General features: G+C 41.3%; 1 protein-coding gene across 1 annotated transcript in view; it reads right to left on the bottom strand.

Annotated features, from left to right (window-relative positions):
• Tex26 (testis expressed 26) overlaps positions 1-21,501 on the bottom strand; it is a 34,337-nt gene extending 12,836 nt beyond the window's left edge. Inside the window, exons 1-4 of the mRNA XM_023715118.1 lie at positions 21,410-21,501; positions 13,573-13,657; positions 8,803-8,968; positions 5,233-5,386 (exon numbers count right to left, since the gene is read on the bottom strand). Of these exons, the coding sequence (XP_023570886.1) occupies positions 5,233-5,386; positions 8,803-8,968; positions 13,573-13,657; positions 21,410-21,473 (469 nt within the window). The 5' untranslated portion in view covers positions 21,474-21,501. The remainder of the gene's footprint in view (positions 1-5,232; positions 5,387-8,802; positions 8,969-13,572; positions 13,658-21,409) is intronic.
• Positions 21,502-23,916: the final 2,415 nt, after the last annotated feature.

Genomic DNA, 23,916 nt, shown 5'->3' with positions numbered 1-23,916 from the left:
ATTGTTGGATTTTGTTTCCTAATCCACTGTGTCAGTCTATTTCTCTTAATTGGTGAATTGAGTCCATTTACATTTATGGTTAGAATTGAGATGTATTGACTTACGATTGACATGTTATTTACCTGTTGTTGTTTACTCCTTTTTCTCCTGTGTTTAATTGCTTGCCCTATTTAGTTGGTTGCTTCTGGTCTCATTTGTGGAGTTCTGATCATTTTGGTCCCTCTTTAGAACATCTTTCAGTATCCTGTGTGGGGTTGGATTTGTCATCATGAAATTCTTTAGTTGTTTTTGTCATGGAAGTATTTCACTTTTCCATCAAACTTGAAAGAGAGTTTTGCAGGGTATAGTCGTATAGAGGACTTGAAGTACTCTGCTCCATGCTTTTCTTGCCTTCATGGTTTGTGAAGTGAAGTCGGCCATAATTCTGATGGGTTTTCCTTTGAATGTGATCTGCTTCTTTTCTCTAGTGGCTTTCAGTATATTATTCTTGAGCTGAAGTTCTATGATCTTGACTATTATATGTCTCGGTGTGCTTTTAATTGGGTTGAGGTTATTTGTGTTCTATATGCTTCATTTACCCGAATGTCAGATTGTTTCCTCATATTTGGGAAGTTTTCTCCTATTACTTCTGCCCATATTTTTTTAATGTCATTTGCATTGACTCCTTCTTTCTCATTGATACCTATTAGTCTTACATTGTTCATCTTTGCATCGTCTTGCAGGTGATGCATTATTATTATTCTTTCCTTCATCCTAGTTGTTTTTAAGAGATCTTTTCCTCCCTTTTCACTAACTGAACCAGTGTCTTCAAGATCTGAAACTCTGTCTTCACTTTCACTTAAACGGTTTGCAAGCTTGTGATTGAGATTTTACTTTCCTTTATATCTCTTTGACTCTGCTTCATGCGATCTATTTCTTTTCTGCATTGTTCTTTGAAGGAATCCATCATTTTTCTAATCTCTTCTATTTTTTTTATCAATGTCTTCTTTAGAAGCAGTTATTAATTCTTTTACTGCAGTGTTTTTTTCAGATTGGGTTTCCTCCCTGTGTTTCTGTAGTTGATGGTTTACTTCAGATGCTATGAGTTCAGAGAATTTTTTTTTCAGAAAAGAATTCCACTCTGAGTTCCTCTATAACTTTCTGCTGTTGCTTATTTACTTTTAATTCTATTAATTCATACATTTGAGCTGAGTTAGTGTCCTCTGCACTTCTTCTGGGTGAGCATTGGGTTTCTTCCGTATGTTTGTGCACTTTATTCTTTACCGCAGATGCTATTAATTCAGGGATTTCTTTTTTCATTTCCAATCTGAGTTCCTCTGTACCTTTCTGCTGTTGTTTCTTTATTTCACAAGTTGTTGGTTCATTTATTTCAGCTGTGTTTTTTCCAATTTGTTCTGTGTTAGTGTCCTCTGCACTTGTTATGGGTGGGCTTGGGGTCTGAGATTGCATTTTGCTCCTTCTTGTTGTCATTTTGTGTAGTACTGTCTTCCGACCTTTGTTATAGAGCTTTGGCGCAGTAATAACCTTCGCACCTACTGAAATTCAGGTGCAGATCTACAAAGTTTGGATTTATCCAGCTATGCCTGGCTTGTGTCTGGCTGCTGTGCTCAGCTTCTTCTTGCTGTTGCCCTTGGGAGTGATCCTGTTTGTCCCTCTGGCAAGATGTTCTTCTCCTGGACTAGCTGAGTGGCTTTGTCCCCTATTCTCTCTGCAGGGATTGCAGCTGAAGGATTTCACCTCAGTCCTGTATGCCAGGCCTGAGCTGAGTCTGGAGTGGATAACGTGGAGTAGGGGGAGAGGAAGCACTCCCACACACTTACCAGGCCTGGGTTAGGGCTGGATCTGGGGGTCCCCAGAACATGGCAGAAATTCTCACTTAGCAGGCAGGCTAGGGGTAGTGCTGTAGAGTGGGGTGGGGGGGTCCCAAGAGGGTGGAAGAGGGTCTCACCTACACTGCGCCTGGGCTGGGACTGGCAGGTTATCATTTTTGTTATTTTAAAAAATTCTCTAAAATATAAAAGTGATCTGTATAGTCCAGCAGAGGAGATGTGGATTCTACCACGTGTGACCTGTTTCTTTGGCTTACTTAGAAGAACATGGAAATGCTTACTGGCCTGAGAATGACCTCAGAAACTGCCCATACTTTGGATGTTCCAATATTTTGGAAATTCATCTTGTATTGTTCCTGATAACTTCCACTCCTAATTTGGTTTCTATCATTTACTATAGTTTTATCTGAGAGAAACAATTTCTGTTTCTCTAGACACGTGTGTCTAACTAGAGCAACCAGTAAGTCTCAAATAGCTTCATTTCCTAGATTTGTTCTGTTATTTGCCACAGTTATTAACCATTATATTATTGCTCTACCTTAAGACAATCCCAAATTGTCTTAAGGTAGAACAATGCCTTTACAAATAGAAAGATATTTTCCAACAAAGAGATAAAGATTGTGGTGAGTCTGGCAACTACAATTACACTGGAAACTGATTTTCACATGGACTTAAGATGCCTTGGAGCTTACACTGTGAACAAACTTCTCATATGCTTGAGCCTAGAATGAGGTGCTACAGAAGCCCAGAGTATGTGAGGTTAAGGGAATAAGAGCAGGACAAGAACCATCATGAAGGGCTTGGCTGAATGGTCAACACAGAAGCAAAATGCGCAGTGTGCCTGTGAAATGTGACTAGTGGACTATGAACACACATGACAGGAAGGAACAGCTGAAGGCAAAACAAGAGCTGAGTTGAAACCAGGCTGGCAAGGATCTTGAATGTCTTTCCACAGGAGCCAAGTGCACCTCCATAAAATAGGGATCATTGCCAATAAAGCCCAGAAAAGTCACAGTGAGGATCTAAACATTCCCTAAGTTCCTATGAAGGCAAAGAGTAAGTCTTATTCTTCATTGATCCTCAGTAATGGACCACATTAAATATTTACTACATTTATGAGTGAACAAATAAAACAACTAGAAATATAATTGCTATAGATTAGCAGTTAATATCTGAACCACTTTCTAGTGACTGCCTAGGTGATATATGCTTAAGATAACTCGTAGTCAACTGTATAATGTTCAGGTATAATGTGGCCTTAATTTTTCTCAGCTGATGCCTTTATAAAATTCATATTACTGAGCTCCTTGAGGCATTACTATGAAGGGGAGCCCCCTCAACCAACACCTGAAACCTTCTTCCAGGTGCTGAAGTGTGGCACATTAAGATGACCATGATCCGCTGCTCAGTTGACCCAAGCCCTGGACCCTGCCCAGTGGCCATCCCTGCTGAGCTCCCCTGGTTTCTTTCCCATTGAAATTGTGATACTATGCCAGTAAGTTAGGCTGAAAAATGAAACTGGCAACTTTCAGATGAGATAGAGCTCTGCAGAAAAGCGCAATCCAAAAGGACTATTTGAAACCAATAAGACCTTTAGGGACCAATAGGCACATTGTCTATAGCAAAGGGAAAACCGATTCTACTTTTTTTAACCAGCTGTTCTATTTCATCAAAACCAAATTCTGCAAGCCTCAATGTGAAAACAATCACCTTTTAGTGCTTGTCATCATTTGCCTTATTTCAATAATAGGGGGGAAGAGGAGATCTGGTTCCTCTTTTTTAGAAGCTTCAAGCATTTGAGAAACACACACAAATAAGATAACTAAAATATTATTTCATAAATCCTATGTGAAATGTTAGAATTGGTAGGGCTATAGATCACACGGCAAAGCCAATACTCTAAAGCTTGAGATCAGAGAAGCTTAGATCTAGAATGAAGTGAGAGGTCACCATAGACCAAAAGAAGAAACTCAGAGATGTCTTATACAGGAAAAATCCAGGTGTGCAGATGTGGGAGAGCACAGGGACACGATGAGTCTCCAGACAGGGCAGCAATCTCCAGGCAGGAAGAGGCAGGGAGGGTAAAAGGCTAGAGGCAAGGGCTAGATGATACAGGTAATACAGCTAAGACACTTAGCTTTTATCTCAGACAACAGGTTGCCAATTTGTACATCCAGAAGGGACAGTGGATCAGATGGGACCAAACTAGGTGAGAGGGTTGGATTGGAGGTTGTCCAAACAGAGATATTGGTAGTCTGAACTACGGTAGGCCTGTGAGGAGGAATAGAAGCAGGTAGAGTTGAGAAATTTAAGAGAGAATCTTGACAGGTCCTAGGTATTTACCTGCATGCAGAGAAATTATAATTTTCTTATACTGAATAGAGAACTTGGATTAGAAACTCAAAGACTTTAACGAATGTTAACATTTCAAATATTTTCTCATTATCCTTAATGTTTATCTGCAGGCATAGAAGTGTTTTAATCCCATGCCTTCCTAGTATCAAAGAGTATTTTCCGTGTATTCTGTCATTCAACAAGTATTTTCTGGACTTTTTCTATCTATTGGCCCCTGAGTGGGTAAAAGCCTTATGAGAATTTATGGAATAGTGGAGGAAACATACAATAAAAAACAAAAATAACAAAATACAAATGTGAGCAACAAATGATTTCAAAATACAAAATCCTAGATACAATGGATGATGTCATAGCTCTCCAGATAGAATAGTAAGAAAAGGCAAAGGTGGAGAAGGTAGGAAGAAAAGGGAAGGTGACATTGAAACTGAGGTCTACAGAATGCCAAGCAAAGCCACAGGAAGACATCTGGGGAGGAGCATTACAGGTGAAAAGGGACACTGGCAAAAGGTGCGAGAGAAGTAGGCATCTTACAGGAAACTAAGTGAGACCCATGTGGAGGCTGGAACCCCACAAATGAGGAAGATAGAATAGGGAGGTCACAAGACCTATTTAACAAGACTTTAGGGACCACAGAAGGAACTAAATTTGGATTTTGTGCAAAATGCCACGGAAAGCTGGTAAAAGAAAGCAATAGAATCATGTAGTCCAAAGCTGGCATGGTAGCACATGTCCATAGTCCCAGCACTCTCCACTATGTCCTTGACTGGTTCATTTCCCTTTATCCTTCAGGAGTGGGAAGGGAAGCCTCTCTCTGAGTTTCACCCCACCCACTCCACTCCACATTAGGCTACTCTCCTCTGTGCCCATAGCAACCGGAATGTGTTTCTTCAGCATGTACCTTTTTATACTTGATTTTTTTTGTGTGAAATGTTCTGTTTTGTGCCTAGACCGAGCTCCTAGAGGCAAGAGACCACATCCACGCTGCTGGCTGCTACATCCGCAATATCAAGCACATGATTAGGGAAAGGAGAAAAGCAAATGCGTTTACCTGTGGCTGGGTCCACAAAGTCTTTCATAGTACAGGAAATAAATTGGTCTGAGATTGCCTTCTGAATTTCTGCCATGGAAGCAGGGATTTTCCAAGGGAGGCAGCTTCTTGGTGTCATCACTGAATGCCCTTGGGGCAGTGTCCATTGAAATCCCTATCATTACAAACAAAGTTTTTGAGAGAATCCATACAGGTCCACTTAATGTGGTCAAGGAGGTAAGCACCTGAATACATGTTCTGTAGACTCCTTTGCACCTTGCTATGCCCCTGCAGTTGCCTGTGTGTTAGGGAAGTTTGTGGACAGAAGCTGCAACACAGCTTTGCCAAGCTGTAACACCGGTACTGAGTGCATTATTCAGTCTTTTTACACTGAGGATAAGAAAACGTGGTTGAAAACTACAAAGACTTGAGCTTCCAACCAGATTACTGCTATCTCAGGCTTTTCACATTTTCCAAGCTGCAGGGAGATGAGCTTCCCTTTGGAAGCCCCAGAGAAAAAGCCCTGACTGCCAGGTAGGTCTCGGCAACATCACAAAGTGCAGGCACTGTCTCTGCCTCACCACTGAGGAGACTCCAGGGTCATCCAACTTGCACCTTCCACCCCCTTCTCCATCTTCCCTCTCATGACATACTTCCCATCACCCTCAGAAATGGAAACCACCAAGAGACACACCACAGCCTCCTCAGCCCCTCCCAGCCACCACACCTTCACTTGCACCTGCTGTGACAAGACAGCAGCTCAGGTGCACCCTATCTGTTCACTTTAGTCTGCTCCAGATGTCACTCCAACAATTTCACTTCTCTTAAGACTTTAATTTTTCTCTCAGCTGAGCCATTGCCATCAACCAAGCAAGCTTGCCTCTATTTCTCCTATGTTATGGATCAAACCCTCTCTTCACAAGTTTCCTCTTCTTGTAACTGCAATGTTTCTTAGTTTCCCTTCACACTGAAAGCAGTATGTATTTTCACTGTCCCAAATTTCCCTTTCAAGTACCTTTTACTATTCAGGTTCTCCTTCAGTTCCCCTTTCCCCTTATAATTTACCTGCTAAAGCAACCAAAGGTGAATATAATGTGTCTGTTGAAGAAACCCTTTGATGTGTAGAGGTGCTCAATCTGGCTTTTGTTGATCGCATTCTCATTGGGCTACATAACATGTATCTGCTCACAGGACTCAGACTTGTGGCAGATCCCCTAGATAGACTGTAACTGTTGTTTGGCAAGACTGCAAGAGAGGGCCAGTGAGATAGCTCAGTGCTCTAAAGTGCCTGTTTAGGCAAGCTTAGACAATGTGCAGGGACTGCGGTTCAATCCCTAGCACCACATGCTGCATCAGCCCCGCCCCCTCCCCCAACTGCAGGAGGCAAAAGTACAATAATAATAACAATGTTATTACTATTGTTTCTCCCTTTGATGATAGCAGTTGCTGAGACTCAATGCCTAGTTTACTAGGGTCTGCAGTCTAGTGCAACACTCCTTGGATGAAAGCACAAAGGGCAGTATACCCCACCAGCTCTGACCAAGCAACTTCAATAGCTTATAGATGAAGGAAAACTCTATGCCTGTGAGTTACATACAAGGGGTGATTAAAATATACAGTGTGTGCCAAATAATGAAAAGTTTACTGGGGTAAAAGACATTGTCATTAATCTTCCTCCACATTCTCCCTCATGCTTCAAACACATTGATCTCATAGCTCTTATCACTTTCTAAGACAGCTCCAGAAATCTTCTTTTGTGTTGTTACAGGTGTGATAAAAACACGATGAAAGCTGCTGCTGCATCCCATCCAACAACAAGGCAGGGTTGTGAAAACCTGTTAGTGTATCCATGCCCACCTTATTCACCAAATCTGGTATCACACAACTTCTAGCTCTTCTCCAAAATTGAAAAGGAAAGATTTTGAATTGGTTCAGGTCTTCAAGGCAGCCGCAACTACTCAACTAAAGATATTCATGAAAGAAGAATCCAGAACTGCTTCAGGAAGTGGAAAGCTATGGCTTAGTGGGTTCAAAGCATGAGAGATATTTTGAGGGTGATGAATGGTAATGTGTCTTTTACTATAACACATTTAAAACATATAAATACCATATTTGTAGATTGCACTGTGCATATACACATATACAGTATAATGTTTTTGACATTAATTTTTAAGTTTTAAGGAAAACACTTAAGAGGCAAATTGATTCTAGTGAATGGGTACCCTGAGGAACCAGCAGGATGTATATGTTTGTGCTGATGATTTCTTTTTTAAAAAGATTTATTTATTCATTCATTCATTTGGTACAGGGTCTCATTAAGCATTTTGGACTCATACTGATCCTCTTATTTCAGCTCCCCAGTGCTGATTTCTAAGTCTACAGTTTTGGCTTCTGTCCTACATGAGCACCAGACCTGCATGCTCAATTGATTGGTGGACATATCACCAACCAACATGTCATCACCTGAACTCACATTCTTCTCTCTGCCCTTCGCTGCCAAACTCGGTCCTCTGCATGTTCCAGCAGGGTAAACAGTGTGGGCCTGTACCCAGCCATTCAACTTAGAAATGTGAATGCCGCTTTTCCCTCTTCATCTCTCTCACCTTTTGATTATCATATATCTTTCATTCTTCTACCTGGTCCTCTACTGAGTGCACTGAGGCGGCTCCATCTCAGGTGGCAGTCAAATAAATGAAACTATTTACCACAACCAACCACATACCGCCCTTTTTGGTCAAGGGATACACAGTGTCACAACACACAGAGAGTAATTAGTTTTTTTCAATTCAGCATACAAGAAAATGATTTCTTTTAAGCTGAACCTAAGGAAATACAGGGCAGATCCTTTGGTGGACAGGCAAAGGACACTGTAGAGAAAGTTAGCAGTGATAAAAGCCACAGAGATGTGAGAGAATACAAAATACCAAACACAAATGTCCTTCGTAGTAGCACTATTCACAATAGCCAAAAGGTGGACACAACCCAAACATCCGCCAACAAAATGTGAATGCACTGCCTTACACATATAGTATTATTTAATCATGAAAAGTACTGACACTTGTTACCTCTTAGGGAACCTCAGCAACATCATGTTAAGTAAAAAAAATAGCTCAACACGAAAGTTGCCTATTTGAATGATTTCCACATAGAAAACATCCAGAATAGGTAATCCATATAGAAAGCAGATTGGTGGTTGCCAGGGGCAGTGAGACAGGGGACTGGGGAATAGTGGTTTTCATGGTTATTGTGTTTCTTTCTGGGATGATTTAAAATATTTTGCAACAATATAGAGATGGTGGTTCCACAATATAATACACTCAATGGCAGTAAACCGATCACATTTAAAATGGTTCATTTTATACTATATGAATTTCACTTCAATTAAAACTCTTAAAAAACCGAGGTGATAGAAAAATGGGTAGAAAGAAATGGGAAGACATCCAGTGGGCAATAAGGGAAGAGAGACCCTGTATCCCACGGCAGCAGGAGATGCCAAGTTTTTGTGGCACACTCAAGTACATTATTGTTAATCCACTCTTGCTAGTAGTTGGTACAGTATTAAATTCTGCAGATATATAGATATCATCTTACTTGAGTGGGATGTAATTTGTGGCTCTTGATTCCTCTTGAAGCTTCATTTGTTATCAGATTTTCTCTAGAATACAATTTCCAAGCATATTCATCATTGTATTGGGTCTGATTCAGAATTGGATCACTAAGTGAGTATGTGTATCCTAATCTTTTGATACTTTTCTGGCTGAAAATAAAAACAAATTTGAGTGAGTGGTAAAGCTCACAATGATACATACATCAAAACATTTTATTTACTATATTTTTTAAAGGTTGGCTGGCTTAATACTTGATGCCAGATATAATTTAATATATAAATTCCCCTCATAAAGAATATTTTTGTAATTTAGGATGGCTCTAACTAAAAGCATGGGGCCCTAAAACAAAGTTTAGAAGAGTAACACTCAAAAATTCATTTTTTTAATTCCTTTAAAGAGTTGGATATTCTCATGCTTAGAGTATTTCAGCATAATTAGAAAGTTGTGAAGAGTCTTTTTTTCTCTTGTCACTATTCTTTTCTATTAGTACATGTTTGTGATACATAATTCCATTCATCTTGGAACTTTCTCTTTGTACACATATTTCAGTTGATAAAAAGAAGCAAAAATACTAATTAAGATATAAGTGATTTGCCTGCAGATCCTTTCTTTCTTTCCAGCAGTCTTCTCAGGACTCACCCTTCCATCTTATCATGGGGTTTTGACAAGGATGCTGGGAATCAGGAAATGAAAGTCAGGGGGCGCCCTACCGGAGTTAGTCCTTACTTACCCTTTTCTCTTGAGCCAGTTTCTCCCTAAATTGTTCAGTTGCCAAAACTGCACTTGAACTTGTAATCCTCCTGCTCTGCTTCCTCAGTAACTGGGATTACAGGTGTTTGCCACCATGGCCAGCTACCACAGGCTCTTCTTCTGGTTCATTGCCTTGGGACATACACCTCAAGGCCCAGTAAGAGTGCACAGGAAGGGAAACTTGGTCAGAATGAGTTCAGGGAAGCGCTGTCGCCCAAGTTCTGGGCACTCGCCCAGGACTGCTCCTTCTCCACGTCTGCATGTTTCCGCAGTGAGAGCTGGTAGCTGAGAGAAATGTCTGCCTTTCCATCTCCCAACAATTACCAAATGCTCATCTGTCCTTAGGAAGAGGCCTCTCGGAGGACAGCAGCAAATGTGGAGCGCTTAAAATGGCTATTTCTGTACATGCTTGCAGTTTTTAAAAAAATCTGTAGGCAATGTCATCAGCTGAATAGAAATGCGTGTCTGAGGAGGGGAAGTAGTGAAAGTTGTGATGAAGATTGCTTTAAATATAACTAGAATCTTTTCTGGGACACCACATTTTTCGAGATTACTGGGTAAAACTGGTAAGTAAAGATTTGTGGTTTTTTTTCAGATTTCATATTCATTATTAAATCATATGTTTTAATCCTGTTATGAAATATTTATTCCAATACAGCCAATCCTCATTGCCAACAAAATATTTGACAATAAAAAAGCATATGTGGCTTGCCAGATCAACTAAAAAAGGTCACTATACTCTATGCAACTCTCTTTCATTAAGTGAAGCTTGACTTGTCATCTCATGAAATTATCCCTGAGATTTATATGTGATTGTTGTTTATTTCCAAAAGTAAAGCATAAGAATTCTACTAACATGAAAAAAATCTAAGAAAAACTCATATTTTTATCATATTCACTTCACGGATAATTTATAACTCTCATTGCATTATTTTTTATATGTATTTACTCGGAGGGCTAGGGATTTAGAATGCTTGCTAAACAAGCTGAAAGCCCTCGGTTTGGACTGTAGCACCAAGAACAAGCCAAAAATAAAAACTAAAAAAACCCTCAACTATATATATATTTCATTGTATCAAACTTGAGTCTTTTTATATTTCCCTTCTCTATTTTTAATAATCTTCCATAACATAAATATTCCATTATCCATTTTTTCAGTACTTTCATAATATTGTTCAAAATATACATTAACATTTATTTGAACTGAAATTTTATTTCAGGTAAATTTTATTTGAACAGGAAATAAACTTAGTTGTGAGTTATGATCAAAATATACCATGAGTGTTTAAATGTAAAAACTAGATTGCACTAAACAACATTGTCATTAACCCCACTTCAAACACACTCCAAACACATGTATCCCACCATCTTCGCCACTTTCTGAAGTAGTTCTGAAAGCTCTCTTTAGTGAGAGTCTTTATGAGATGCAATAAAAATTACAGTGAATGTTGCTGCCTAGTGCCATCCACCAGAAAGCCAGACCAACAAACACACTATGAGTCCTCATTCATCTTATTCATGAGTTCTGGTACTGTATCATTTCTGTCTCTTCCCCAAAGTCAAAATGACCATAAAATATAAAGGTTTTTCACAGCTGAAGACAAGGACTTCCAGAACTGCTTCAGAAAACAGCAAGAACAATGGGCTAAGTGTGTTCAATGTACAGGGGAGTATTTTGAGGGCAACTGACAGCAATGTGTTGTTTACTATAATAAATTTTAGAAATTTTTAAACATTCATGGTAGTTTTTGTTCACACTGTGTATGCTCATTGGTTTGATGATAAGGACTGATTTTACCAAGTAGACAAGTGTATGAGCTCAGGTAAGGAAGCTGTATGAGCTCAGTCTTTAGTGCCAAGATTTTGACAGAAGTATGTTAAAAATATGATGGTAAGAGCCTCTTATGTAAAAATATTATATCAAAAAACATTTATTAAAATTAATGTTTCCACTTCCCAAATCCTTTTTGAGTATATAATATTAAAGACACCTCCAAGTGAAATAGTAATAGGTATAATTTAGTGTCATCTGTTATTTGTTAGATGTGCCTTTTTGATATATTTCTCAGAAGCTGAGGTAGGGAATCATTCAATAAATGGATGATAAATCACCTCATTTCTTGCTTTGAGTAAAATTGAAAGAGTACCCTACCAAGCTGTCAGTGGATTAGCCATTAAAAATTACCTTGTGATTTCTGTCATAAAATTCAGAGAGTTCAGAGTATCCAATGACATTGTTGCCCCAAAACTCCATTCACATCTCTGTGTCTATGTGTGCACACACGCATGCACAAACTTTCTTAGCACTTACAGATTAAGAAAAAAGCAAAAAAAAAAAAAACCTTATTAATAATAATAATGATGTTGCTCATGGTCTCTTTTTAAAAATAATACTCTAAACTGGATATATGAAGAACTCAAAACAAAACAGCTCCATTTTATCTCATTAAGATATAGTTCAAAACACTTTTTTAATAAGTATGAACATTTGTAATATATTTATTCCTTTGAGCAAGTGTGTGTTAAAAATAACAATGATAACTCAGAAACTGAAGTCATGTAACACATCTAAAAGTTTAACTAAAATACTCACAAAAAGCATAACAGAGTACTCAACAAATTGCTTTCAAATATAAAATATATGATATCCAGGGAAAATTCCATTGAGGAAGTAGAATGTGGAAGAAGTCAAGAAGAAAAAGTATCAAAGATCTTGTCTGAGTATTTTTTTAAAAAAGAATTACAATGAGTATAAACTTAATGAGGCATTGAGAGCCCTGATTGTTTATATAATTTTGATTTTTTTCTTTTAAAAAGTCAATATTTAGTTTGGGCTTACTGTTTTGTCTTTTGCAAGTATTTATTTATGAGAACTTTGAAAACATATGAATTTGAAGACCGCCATCTGAGACTTTCCACGCAGCTCTTCGTCCTTTGGCTTTCCTCCCTGATGTTTCTTTGCAGACGTCTAGTCATCAGTTCCTGTGAACCTGGCATTTTCACTGTAGTCAGGTGATAAATCTTTCAGTTAAGACACTATATAGGTCAGCAGACAACCAGGAACTCAGAAATCAGGACTCTTATAGTTGTGGAGTTTTGAAAGTCTATCTTATGTTACACTGGGGGTAAATGAATGACATTACTAAATAATTGCTTTGAGCTAATCACTGTACTAGCACTCTCCTCAGGAGATCTCCCCCCTACCACTGAAAGCAGGGATCATTCTCATTTCCACCAAGAATAAAACTCAACATTGCGGATGGTTGTTACTTGCCTAGTGGAGTAGAAATAGCCTCGGTTAGACAAGGACTTATCAATCAAGCATCTGCCTGCTCACTAACCTAAATTTCTAAGCAAAGATGATCTTTGTGGGAAGAAATGCACAGTAAACACAGGCCACAGGCTGTCCAGGCTGATGCTGTACCCACTAGTGAAACAGTGAAAGGGGCCAGGCTCCCCTGACCTCATACTGAACTCGGAAAAGCCAGAAATCTCCATTACCTTCAGCTCATGGAGAACTGGCGGGGCCACAAGCCAACACTGCTGTAACCACAGGGGTAGAGATAAAGGTCAGGGAATTGTGTTTTCTTCCAACCTACAAAACCAATGCTAGTGACCATAGTGCTAGCAAGTATACATCCATTCACTCATTTATTCAATAGTCACTGCCTGTGGCTACATATTAGGGTAGGAATTCAATTTACATATGATGTGGAGATAGCACAATCCTACTAATGTGCACACTAGGTCTATGGTAAACCACTATATGCAATAACTTTATGAAGAACCAACGTGGCGATCTTCTTGGTTTTCTTGGTGGTCTGGCTCTTGTTTGGTGGAGGAAGTCTCTTAATACTTGGAGTGTAATTGCATGTGCTGCAGTCCCTAACAGTGCATTTTAAAAGCCTTCCCCAGTTGCTCTATTTGATTTCCATTCTGAATAATAAAAGACAAGTGAACAAATTAAACTGAGTACACTAATGTGACTTCAAGAGGGAATTACCGAATTAAAGCTGGCACTTCTCCTGTTTTATGTGTGAATGCTGTCTTCATTGTGGTAGCATATGAATCCCAGTTGGTATCACCTGCTAAAAGGACAATAAAGCACTTTTAAATATACCAAACAAGAATATTTTAATCAACTGTTAAATTTAATTAAGCAATTAAAATAATTTTACAAAGAAAGAGACACGATTTTGGATAATAATTTTGCTTTAGAAGTTAAACAGCCATAAGGCCGAACTGTTACAGTTTAGATCTTAACTGTCCCTGAAAAGTCTCACATTCAATGGTAGGGCCTGGTTGGAAGGGGTGATTGGGGAGATGGCTTAGAAAGGTATATTCTCAGTCCTGGTCCCTCCTCTTCCTCTGTGCTTCCTGAGTGACAGCTTTCCTCTACTATGGTGTTTTGCTGTGTTTTGAAGTCAGCCAAGCACAGCTGAATTTGTGAGCCAAAACAAGGCTCTCCTCCTTCAAGTTTTGGGTGCCTGAGACATTGTCTCAGTGAAGAAAACATGACTAATACAGAAAATTGGTGTCAGGAGTGGGGTCATTGCTGTGACTACTGGACTATGTGGTTCACAAGCCGTTGGAACTGGTTTGTAGGGAAAATTTGAAGAAACAAGCTAGAGAGGCCCTAGCATGTTATAAACAGAGTTTAATGGGTGACTCTGGTTGAAGCTTAGAAGATCAAAGTGCTACTAGCAATGTAGACAGTGAAAACTAGGCTCAGGAGGTTTCAGTTAGGAACAAGGACTTCATTAGCATTTGGACTACAGGCCATGTATGTTATACTCTGCCAAAATTTTTTTCTACATTCTTCTTGTGCCTTGAGACCTTGAAGAAGACTGAGATTAAGAGCAGTGGCCCAATTAACCAGGTGGAGGAAATTTCAAGGCAGACCAATTGTCAGGCTGTGCCATACAAAACACTGTGTTTATCCAGATCTACAAGGAGAAGCAGGAGCAGACAGCAGAACTAAATGACTCAAGCAATTTTTAGGTTTCACAAGAAAGAAAGTTGGTACAAAAGAACATTTAAAAAACATGGTTGCTGAAAATACTAGCATTGAAAAGACTAGCATTGAAATGAAGCTAAGTACTTTGTACAGGGATGAGAAGAAAAATGCCTTGAGGACACCTCAGAAGTCATCAAAGCCTTACCCATTGTAGCCTCACAAGTCCATAACTGTATAGCTTTTGTCTGAAAAGATTGTTCCTGGGACACCTGCTATTCAGGGATGCCTAGGAAGTATGTCTCCAAGTTCAGGCATCCTGGGTATCAGAGACCACGGTAGTCACTTTCCAAGAGCCCCGCTCTTGCTCAAGCTGCCAGTTGACTTTTGCATCATTCACACAGAGCTGGTGTTTTAGGCATGCAGAATGTAAGAGATATGAGATCATGAGCTTCCCACCTAGATTTCAGAAGGGTGTCTAAGAGGTCATACAAAAAGCTGTAACAGGGTCATAGTTGCTGCCAGGAACCCAGGACAGGGGAATGTGTGGATTTATGAAAGTGAAGCCAAAGGTACACTAGAGACCACAGGAAGCTAGAAAAATGCTTGGAACATGGAATGTCTGCTGGGGAAAGGTGCAAGCAATAAACAGATCCAGACTAAAAAGAGGTCATGTGCGTTGTAAACAGCAAGGTCATAGTGGTGGAGCTACCTAAGCCCTCTAAAGCTCATTTCACCACAACCTTCCTTGATGGCTGGACATTGAACTACAAGATATAATCTTTGCTTGGATGAATTTTGATCTGGCTTTTGTCCCATTGCTTCCTATCCTGTTTCTCCTTTTCTTGGTGGGAATGTCTACGCTGTGTCATTGTATGTTGTGTTTCACTTTCTTTTTGACATTAGATGAGCTCATAGTTAAATTCCTTCTTGACTCTCAGAGGATTTGGCTTGGACTACTCAGCAATGCCATAATTAATAAGACTTTGGTGACTCTTAGAGACAGGATAAATTAATTTTGCATAATGAGCTGCACATGAGACTTTTGGAGGTCAGGGAAAGAATGCAATAATTTAGCTCTAAAATGTCTCCCAGAGTCTCATGTTTGGAGGGTCACTGGAGAGGGTCACTGGGGGGGTGACCCCACTTCCCACTTTTCTTTGCTTCCTGGCCACCATGCAGGAAATAGCTTTCTTCCACCATGTTGGAAGGGCTTTGTTATTTTTGTCTTAGAGTCAGCTGACTATGGACTGAATCAGCTAAAACTGTGAGCCAAAATTAACCTGCCCTCCACCTGTATCTTTTAAGTTGTAGGTGTTGGGTATTTTGTCCCTGAGACAGGCAAGTGACTAGTACACCAACTAAGGGCTTCACATAGGAAAGAAACTCCGTTCTCCAGGTTTGCCCAAAATAAAAGCAGGATTATTGTTTTTATTGAGTATTCAAATAAGCTATTCTTAAAAATTCCAGCCTTACACAAAAGACACAAAAGGCAGATTTGAAATTCCATCTTCAGATATCCACTATTACATTCTAATGACCAAATTGTACCACATTAGTGCATCGTCTCTGCTTCTTCCTCTCCTGCTGATATTCACTCTCCTTCTGTCTCCTCTATGCTAGCCCGTGTTAACAGTCTTGTCAGCTCTTTCCACTCTTGCATATATGAAGATGAAATCTACACATATTTATGTGTGCGTATATAAGTACATATACCTATTGGGGTTTAGTGCTCACCATTATATTTTACAAAAATAAGCTCATATGACACAAACTCTCCTGAATTTGTGAGCCAATTTGTATTTGTCACCAACCCTGTTCTTATGAAAAAGCCCTCCAACTCAGCTGGTATAGCACTAATTCATTCTTTGTAATGACTGCAAAATTCGGAAGCATCAACATCAGTGAGAGCTGAGAGTGGGCGATAACATTGAGGGAGGGAGGTGAGACAGAAGCAGTCACAGAGTTTCTGTTTCAACTCTTTCCCCACCCCTGGTGTCAACAAAGTACCACCAAGTTTCTTTTAAAATGCCACCATAATGCCTTTATCCATAGTGTTTCACTTTCCAAGGTCTCAGACACCTGTAGTCAACCATAGTCAAAAAATAGTAAGTGAAAAATTTCAGGCAATAAGTTTTAAACTCTAAACTATTCTGAGCAGCATGGTTCAAGCTCTTGCTGTCCGGCTCCTTTCTGCCTGGAACATGAATCATCCCTTCATCCAAGGTATCCAGGCTGCGTATACCACCCACCCAGTAGTCACATAGTCATCATCTTCCAGTGTCACAGGGCTTGTGTAGAGTCAGTACTATCCATGGTTCTAGGCAACCATTTGCATTCTTAGAACATGTCCTCTATGGAGTGAGGAAGGGGATACCTTTTTAAATTTAAAATTCAGTCCATTTTTCATTTTTCATATCTAGGCAGTTGCTGTTGCCTTTTACATTTCATAGGAACCTGGAATTAAATGTGTCTGTTTTAACTAAATGGGCTTGTCTGGGATGTATCATCTCACCTCTAGGACATGGTAGCTACCCTGTTACCTGAGTTTGCTCCCACCCAGGTATCCAATTAAAATTGCTGTGAAGTATCTTCTGCAATTTCCCAATATTTTTAAAAGTTAAATCTCCCTGTCTGGCACACAGTGGCACCCTGGTCATACACAATTTCTGTCATCTGTGAACTGATTTATACTCATTGCCTTGTCTCTGCCAGACAGACCTTGTTTATAATTTAACAGTCCCGCTACTCCTGGCAGGCAGCTGGATCTGCTCACCTGTGGCATTCTCCAGTATCTTCACATAAGCTCAAGTGCCATGTCCACCCTGGAGTGACCCCTACTGCAGAACTGGGGCCCCTTGTTAATCCCACTCTGCTCCCACTTGGCTGCCACAGCATCCTAGTGTCTCCTCTCAATGGCATTATCTTTTGAGATTTCTGCTTTGGTAGGGTCACTTTACACTTGAAAACCTTTTATTCCAATAGCAGATATCTTTGTGAAAAGAATTTCAAGTGTGGGAAAGTGGGAAGAAATTGAGGTATTGCTCTCATAAATAAACCTTCTTTAACCTCACTGAGACCTCTAGGTTAGACTTTTGAATTAAGAAGGATCTTCAATACAGAGTCCACACACCCATCTACTGTTTTTCCTAAGGCAAATAGCACTAATCTAGTTGAACTCAATTTCCTGCTAGACCCAGATGCACCTCAAAAACCCTGGAAAAACAGCTCTCTGAACAGCATTTTCCAATCAACCAAATGGACAAACATGGCACACCTTGGTGTACCTGGTTGGATCTTTCCTTTGACAAGGACAGGCTAGGGGTAGGCATCTGGCAGGACAAATTGCTAAACTCCTACTCTAGAGGTGGGCAGGGACAGAGGCAGTGTGTCTGGCTGCCTCCAGGCCCTATGGTCAAGCCAACTTCCCTCTTCCTGTTTTAGATCAGACAGTCCTTTCCACACCCTCATCCTAACCTGTGTGGGTATGACTTGGTTTCCAGGACATCTTCTCTTAATTTCACATTTAATCCTATTTTCTTCCTATAACCCTTAGTGTCGGATGCATATTTTCACAATTTTGAACTCCATTGACAAATCTGAAAATAAAGTATGTTATTGGAATCAATACTCTTCATTAACAGAAATGTCCCTTTAAAGATCCATAAACACAATATCGTGAAACTGTTTCCAGAGTGCATCTTTTGCATGTCTTTGCTTTCTTCTGCTTTTCTTCTTGTCAGGGAACATGTCAGTGCCTTTACTTCTAGTTCCATGCCCCTCTCCCTGATCCACCTTCCCGGTTGTTTCTTTTTGTTCTCAATCTTTGTTCCTTCTACAAACAAATCTTGAGCCCTTCCCATGGGCCAGGCCCATGTTCAGCATTTGATATGGAGTCCTGTCCTGCTGTTGAGGACATACCACCTGGAGGAGGAGCTGTGCAGCCTAAGGCACACATTTGAAGTTGTTCTGAGATCCTCTGCATCAGAGAGGCCCCGAGGAGTGTGCAAGTCCTTCTTCCTGGATGAGACGAGGACACAGCTAGAACAAGTGCAGGGTGGTTCCTGGGCTGCAATTTAATTTTGTAGGAGAAAAACATAGGAAATCATGGAGCAGAAAAACAGAGATCATCGAGTAGTGCTCTGTCCAGAGGAAGTAGCAGGGAATATGAGCTCTGAGAAGTGGGAAATGGCCCAGTGCAAATGAGGACAAGGAGAATTCTGTAAGGATATGTTTCTGGGGTCATGTGTGCCCTGCTACTTCTTCAAGCCTTATTTGCCAATCTTAGTGACCCACTGGAAGTATCCAGAGGATATAAGCACATTATAAAGCTTGGAAAATAGTAACTAATGCATCTATTGTACTTCACAATATACTTCCACACTTACTATTTCATTTTATTTTCAAAACAACCTGAGAGGTAAGGCAGGTTTTAGTGGCATTTAATAATTGTAACTTTACAATAACTTGAAGATTAAAGGGATTGGTGAGTCCACAGTATAGTATGCTGAATGATGCCCCCAAAATATATGTTCACATGCTAAACTCCCGAACCTATGAATCTGACTATTTGGAAAAGGAGGCTTTGCACGTGAAATTAAGGATTTCAAAATGAAGAGGTCATCCTGGATTACCCTCAGGGACCTCAATGACCAAACTGTGATTACAGATTTCCTGCTAAGAAGTGGGAGTATCTGGCAGGAACAAAAGAGTAAAGGCTATGTAACCTCAGAGGCAGAAGAGAAGGGGTGCAGCTGTAAGTCAAGAGTGTAAGGATCCCACCCCACAGCTGCTGGAGGGTGTGGCTCAGAGCACACCTCGTGTTAGGGCTTCCAGCTTCAGAACTGCCAGGAAATAAACTTACTATTTTAGGCCACCAGTTTTTGTCTGGTTTTATGCAGGAGCCATGCGAAACTAAAGCCCAGGCTACAATCAGTGTTCAGCAACAATGAGTTGTCATGGTCATCAACCACTATATTAGTTACTTTCCTATCCTTAGGACAAAATACCTGGCACAATTTATAGGAGGAGAGGTTTAGTTCAGCCAACAATTTCAGAGGGTTCAGTCCATGGTAAGCTGGCTGGCACCAGGGCAGAAATGGCAGGACAGAAGGGCAAATGGAGGGAAGCTGCTCAATCAATGGCAACCAGGAAGGAAAGAGAGAGAGAGAGAGAGATGGGAGGTGCCTGTATGTCACCAGGTGCCTGTGGTGACATGCTGCCTCTAACTGGGCCCCAACTCCTAATAACACATTTAGTTATGAACTCAATGCATTAATGGGTATATCACCCTCATTATCCAATCACCCTCCGAAAGTGCCATTCCTCAACACACGAGACTTTCATGGGAACATTTTACATTAAACTGTAACAGTGTGTTCATCCTATTTTGGAAATGACACCAGCCTCTCCATTACAGGGTAACTCCTAGCAGGAATAGTACAGACTGGCTATCAGAGACCCACAGCTGGAGAAGATGTGTCAAACAGAAAAAGGAGAGTTTAGCTGTCGAATCAGAGAAACCTGGTCATCAAGTTGTGATATCAAAGAAACTGCCTTCTCTCCTAATTTTAGCAGCTAGAATGCTCTCTCAAGGATTCTCAAAGTCTGAAAGGTCTGAGGAAGACAGAAGGTTAATCGCACATATTGAATTGAGGGCCCTCTTATGACCTCTAAATAAAACTGTCCGTAGGCAGTTGGATATTTTAATCTACAAATCCAGAAACAGAGAGTAAAGAGTCATTGGCACCATGGTGGGGCACCTGAAGCCTGGTGGAAGGGTATGGTCACTCACGGAGAGGATACAAACTCAGGAGGACATCCTGGAACACTCTGGCATTTCCGAGAGGAAAAGAAATGGGACACAGTGGAAGGAACCAAGGCCAGTGGTCAGAAAAAGAAGGGGAGGGAACAGGCATCCTCTCCGGAAATCCGGGGAGGGCTTCCTCCCTCTTCTCTCTGGCTCCTTGGACTTCATATAGAAACTAAGTATGTTTGATATTTTTGTACTAATTATTTTCATATTTCATTCTTAAGAAGGAATGACTTGAAATAAAAACACACCTCTCATTCATGCTTGTGGGAGAGCAATTCTAGAAAACCTGCCGCTGAATAATTCCTCACTGTTCTGCAGCCAACATGGAACCCAATTACCCAGCTAGACAGCAGCAAAGGGCCATTATTGCCAAGAGAAAGGGGGCAGAGGAGCTGACTACACAGTAATCCTGCCGCCAGCCTCACAGCTAGTGTGACACGCCCTCCACAGACACAAAGGGCTGTTAGTAAACCCGCACAGGTAAGCAGAGCCAGGCTCCAAAGCGCTCCTGGAGGTACTTACTGCATCTCTTCAAAAGAAAAAAAATCCACCCCCGCTGCAGTTGAAAGTGGAGGGCCCTGTCCCTGCTGCAGACAAGGAGACCCCTCCATTCTCAGGGCACCCCGACTTTCTTGGCCATTTCTCAGAACCTGTATGGGTACCTGGTGTCAAGTCTGTCTTATTCTTTGCCCAGCTTTGCCATCTCTGTTCCTTCCTTGCCTGTGAACCTGTTCTCCTTGGAAAGGTCCTAGGCGCTTCTTTTTCCTGTCTCCTCCCTGGAAGGCCTTTCCAGAGTCATTTAATGAAGTGGGGTAGGGGTGGTGGTGGGGTGGTGGAGGTGTTTTACCGACGGGGCTTGGCAACTAGCTTAAGGGCTGGAACCCGCAGATTCTCAAACACCTGGTCCTTCTCCGGACTCCGATCCCTTCCTCAACTGGTCTATCTGCAGAGGGAAGTGACACCTTCAAAGACGGAGACACCCTTCACTGGACCATACCCGCTCTCAAGAGAGACCCATTCCCCATTCCCCCCACCCCCCACCCCCCAGCCAGGCCAGGCTGGCTGTCTTACTCCGTTGAAACGTGCGATCACATTGAGAGAGGCAGGGAGCCTTGGGCCCAGCGTGGGCCTCCATCCTGCCTGGAAGAGGCAGAGGCAGCCAGGGTTCCTGCACTTGTTTGCCCAGCAGGCGGCCTCTTTGTGACGCGTCGCCATGGAGACGCCAGTCAGTTTCTCAGCTTCTCCGTAGCCAGCCTGCCAAACAGTTCTGGTGTCTTAACCAGAACTGCACCGGGACGGAATGGTGAAAGAAAATAGGTGTGTTATCTCATCATGCGGATACGCTGCTTTCATGTATTTTTTGTAGCTTTGCCGTGAGCTTTCCTGACCACTGTCTTCATATTAAGGAGGAGGAGCAAAATGAGGAAAGAACTGAACAAAAAAATATGCTAGACTTTGCACTGCAGTGTGTCATCCATTCCTAACTTATAGGTTAAGCAAATGCAGCAAAGCTTTCACGGATCTTTGTAGTAAATAAGAGCCAGATGAGATTACAAAAATCGCATGCGATCTGGTGTGAGGAGAATTCCAAGTGGAGTTTTTCTGATGCTTCTTATGGTAACAAATGGTGGGGGACGGGGGGGGGGGGAGGCAAGGAGGAGGGTGGCCTCCCTTAGGTACCAGTCAGCTTCACAGTCCTGCAAGAAGATACGACACGGGCTACTTATAGTGAGGCTTATTTTTGGTTCACAGTTTTGATTCAAAGTCCAAAGGTCTAGAACAGGCTTTGCAAGGGCTGCTGGGAAGACAAAGGCACCAGTGAGAAACACATTTGGGGCCAGAAAGCAGGGAGAGGAAAAGAGAAAGAGGGCAGGGGGAGAAGAAGAGAGAGAGAGGGAGAGAGGGAAAGAGAGAAAGAGAGACTCAGAGAGACAGAGACAGAGAGACAGAGACAGAGAGAGACAGAGAAACAGAGACAGAGACACAGACAGAGACAGAGACAGAGACAGAGACAGAGACAGAGACAGACAGAGAGTTTTTACAATCTCTCTGGAGGGCATCATGAGGACCCAAGACCCCACCAAGCCCTGCCTTCTAAGGCCTATAACATCTCCCAATAGATTCACCCTGGCAGACGTGCCTTTCACTCTCGGACATCACGGGTAGTTATCTATACTCAAACAAGAATTAGAAGAAGAGCCAGAAAGTGAAAGTGTCTTTAGAGATAGGAAGGAAATAGATGCTCATGTCCCAATTCTCCTTACCAGGCCATGTTCCTGGCACCAATCTCAGTGCCTTACAACTAGATGTTCTTCCAAACCCTTCCCTCACCATGGCTGTTATGGTTCATATGTAGATGTCCTCCCGCAGTGTAGATGCTCACAGGCAGGCCTTATGGAAGGTGACTGGATTGGCTTAGGTGAGCGCTAGAGCTTGCTTGGCTTGGGAAAGCAGAACATGGTGAAAAGACAGTCATCGAGGGCTTGACCTGGTGGGAAGTATCTCCCTTCCTCATCCCTCCCTGCACTCTCTGCTTCCTGGGAACTGAGATATGAGCAACTTTTCCTCTGCTATGTCCTTCCACCGTGCTGTCCTACCCTGGAGCCAGCACCCTTTGAGCAAAACAACCTTCTCCTTTTTAAATCTTCGGGTGACGAGTGCTGCGTCTCAGTGATAAGAAAATGACTAAGAGATAGCCTAGACCATGCCTGCTCCCCCATGTGTGTTACAGTTTTAGTGCACAAGGAGGGTGGTTCATCTTCATACTCTTGACAACTCCCAGGTAATTGAACAGAGTATGTGCTTTAGCAGCTAAGGGGTAGCTCCAGGTTAGAATACAGCTGTCACTACTACTGTGAGGAGATGTCAGAAAGCACACATTGGAGACTGCTGACATGTTTAAGCAGCAGTTTTCAGCACTTCCTTCTCCTAAAAGGGGCTATTGAAAGCAGTAGAATGAAGAGTGTATTAGGGGAGATGGAATAGGCATCAAAGTACATAGCCCACAGACATATGCAGGGAACATCTTCAAAAACCTGAGCGCTAACCTAGAATTTTCTGACAGTCAAGTCCCATCCACATGATCAAATGAATAAAACACATTTGAGATTCCCAAGTTTTAAGGCAATGAATGGTGGAATGAATAGAAGGCAGAGACTTCTGTCAATGTTATTAAAAAGAATGAGTCTAAATTAGGCTTTAGTAGTGACATCTAAATTAAGAAAGTAGCACCCAATAACAGATTAACTGTCTGGAAATGGTAGAGCTAATTAGCATAGCATAATTTAAAAGAAATATATTTTTGAAGTAGAACAGCAAGTATATAAAATTTCAAAAATGAATTCTTATTAAGAGTTTACATTTATCTCCTGGTAGGCAAGCTGAGAAGCCTTGAATGGAATGAAAGCCAGATCTCTTTGTCACTTTCCCCCTGGGGGCCCTCAGGGTTAAAAGCAGAGTCTTCTCTGAGCCTCCTGTTTTCTTAGCTGTAAGATGAGCACACTCGTACCCACCTCACTGAGCTGGAAAGATGATAATCCTAACAGTAGTTTATCAATGGTGAACCACACACGTCTACC

Source organism: Octodon degus, unplaced genomic scaffold (genome assembly GCF_000260255.1).
Source record: "Octodon degus isolate 3935 unplaced genomic scaffold, OctDeg1.0 scaffold00038, whole genome shotgun sequence".
NCBI lineage: Eukaryota > Metazoa > Chordata > Mammalia > Rodentia > Octodontidae > Octodon > Octodon degus.
Note: the sequence above shows the minus strand (reverse complement) of the source record. Positions and strands in the feature narration are given on the sequence as shown.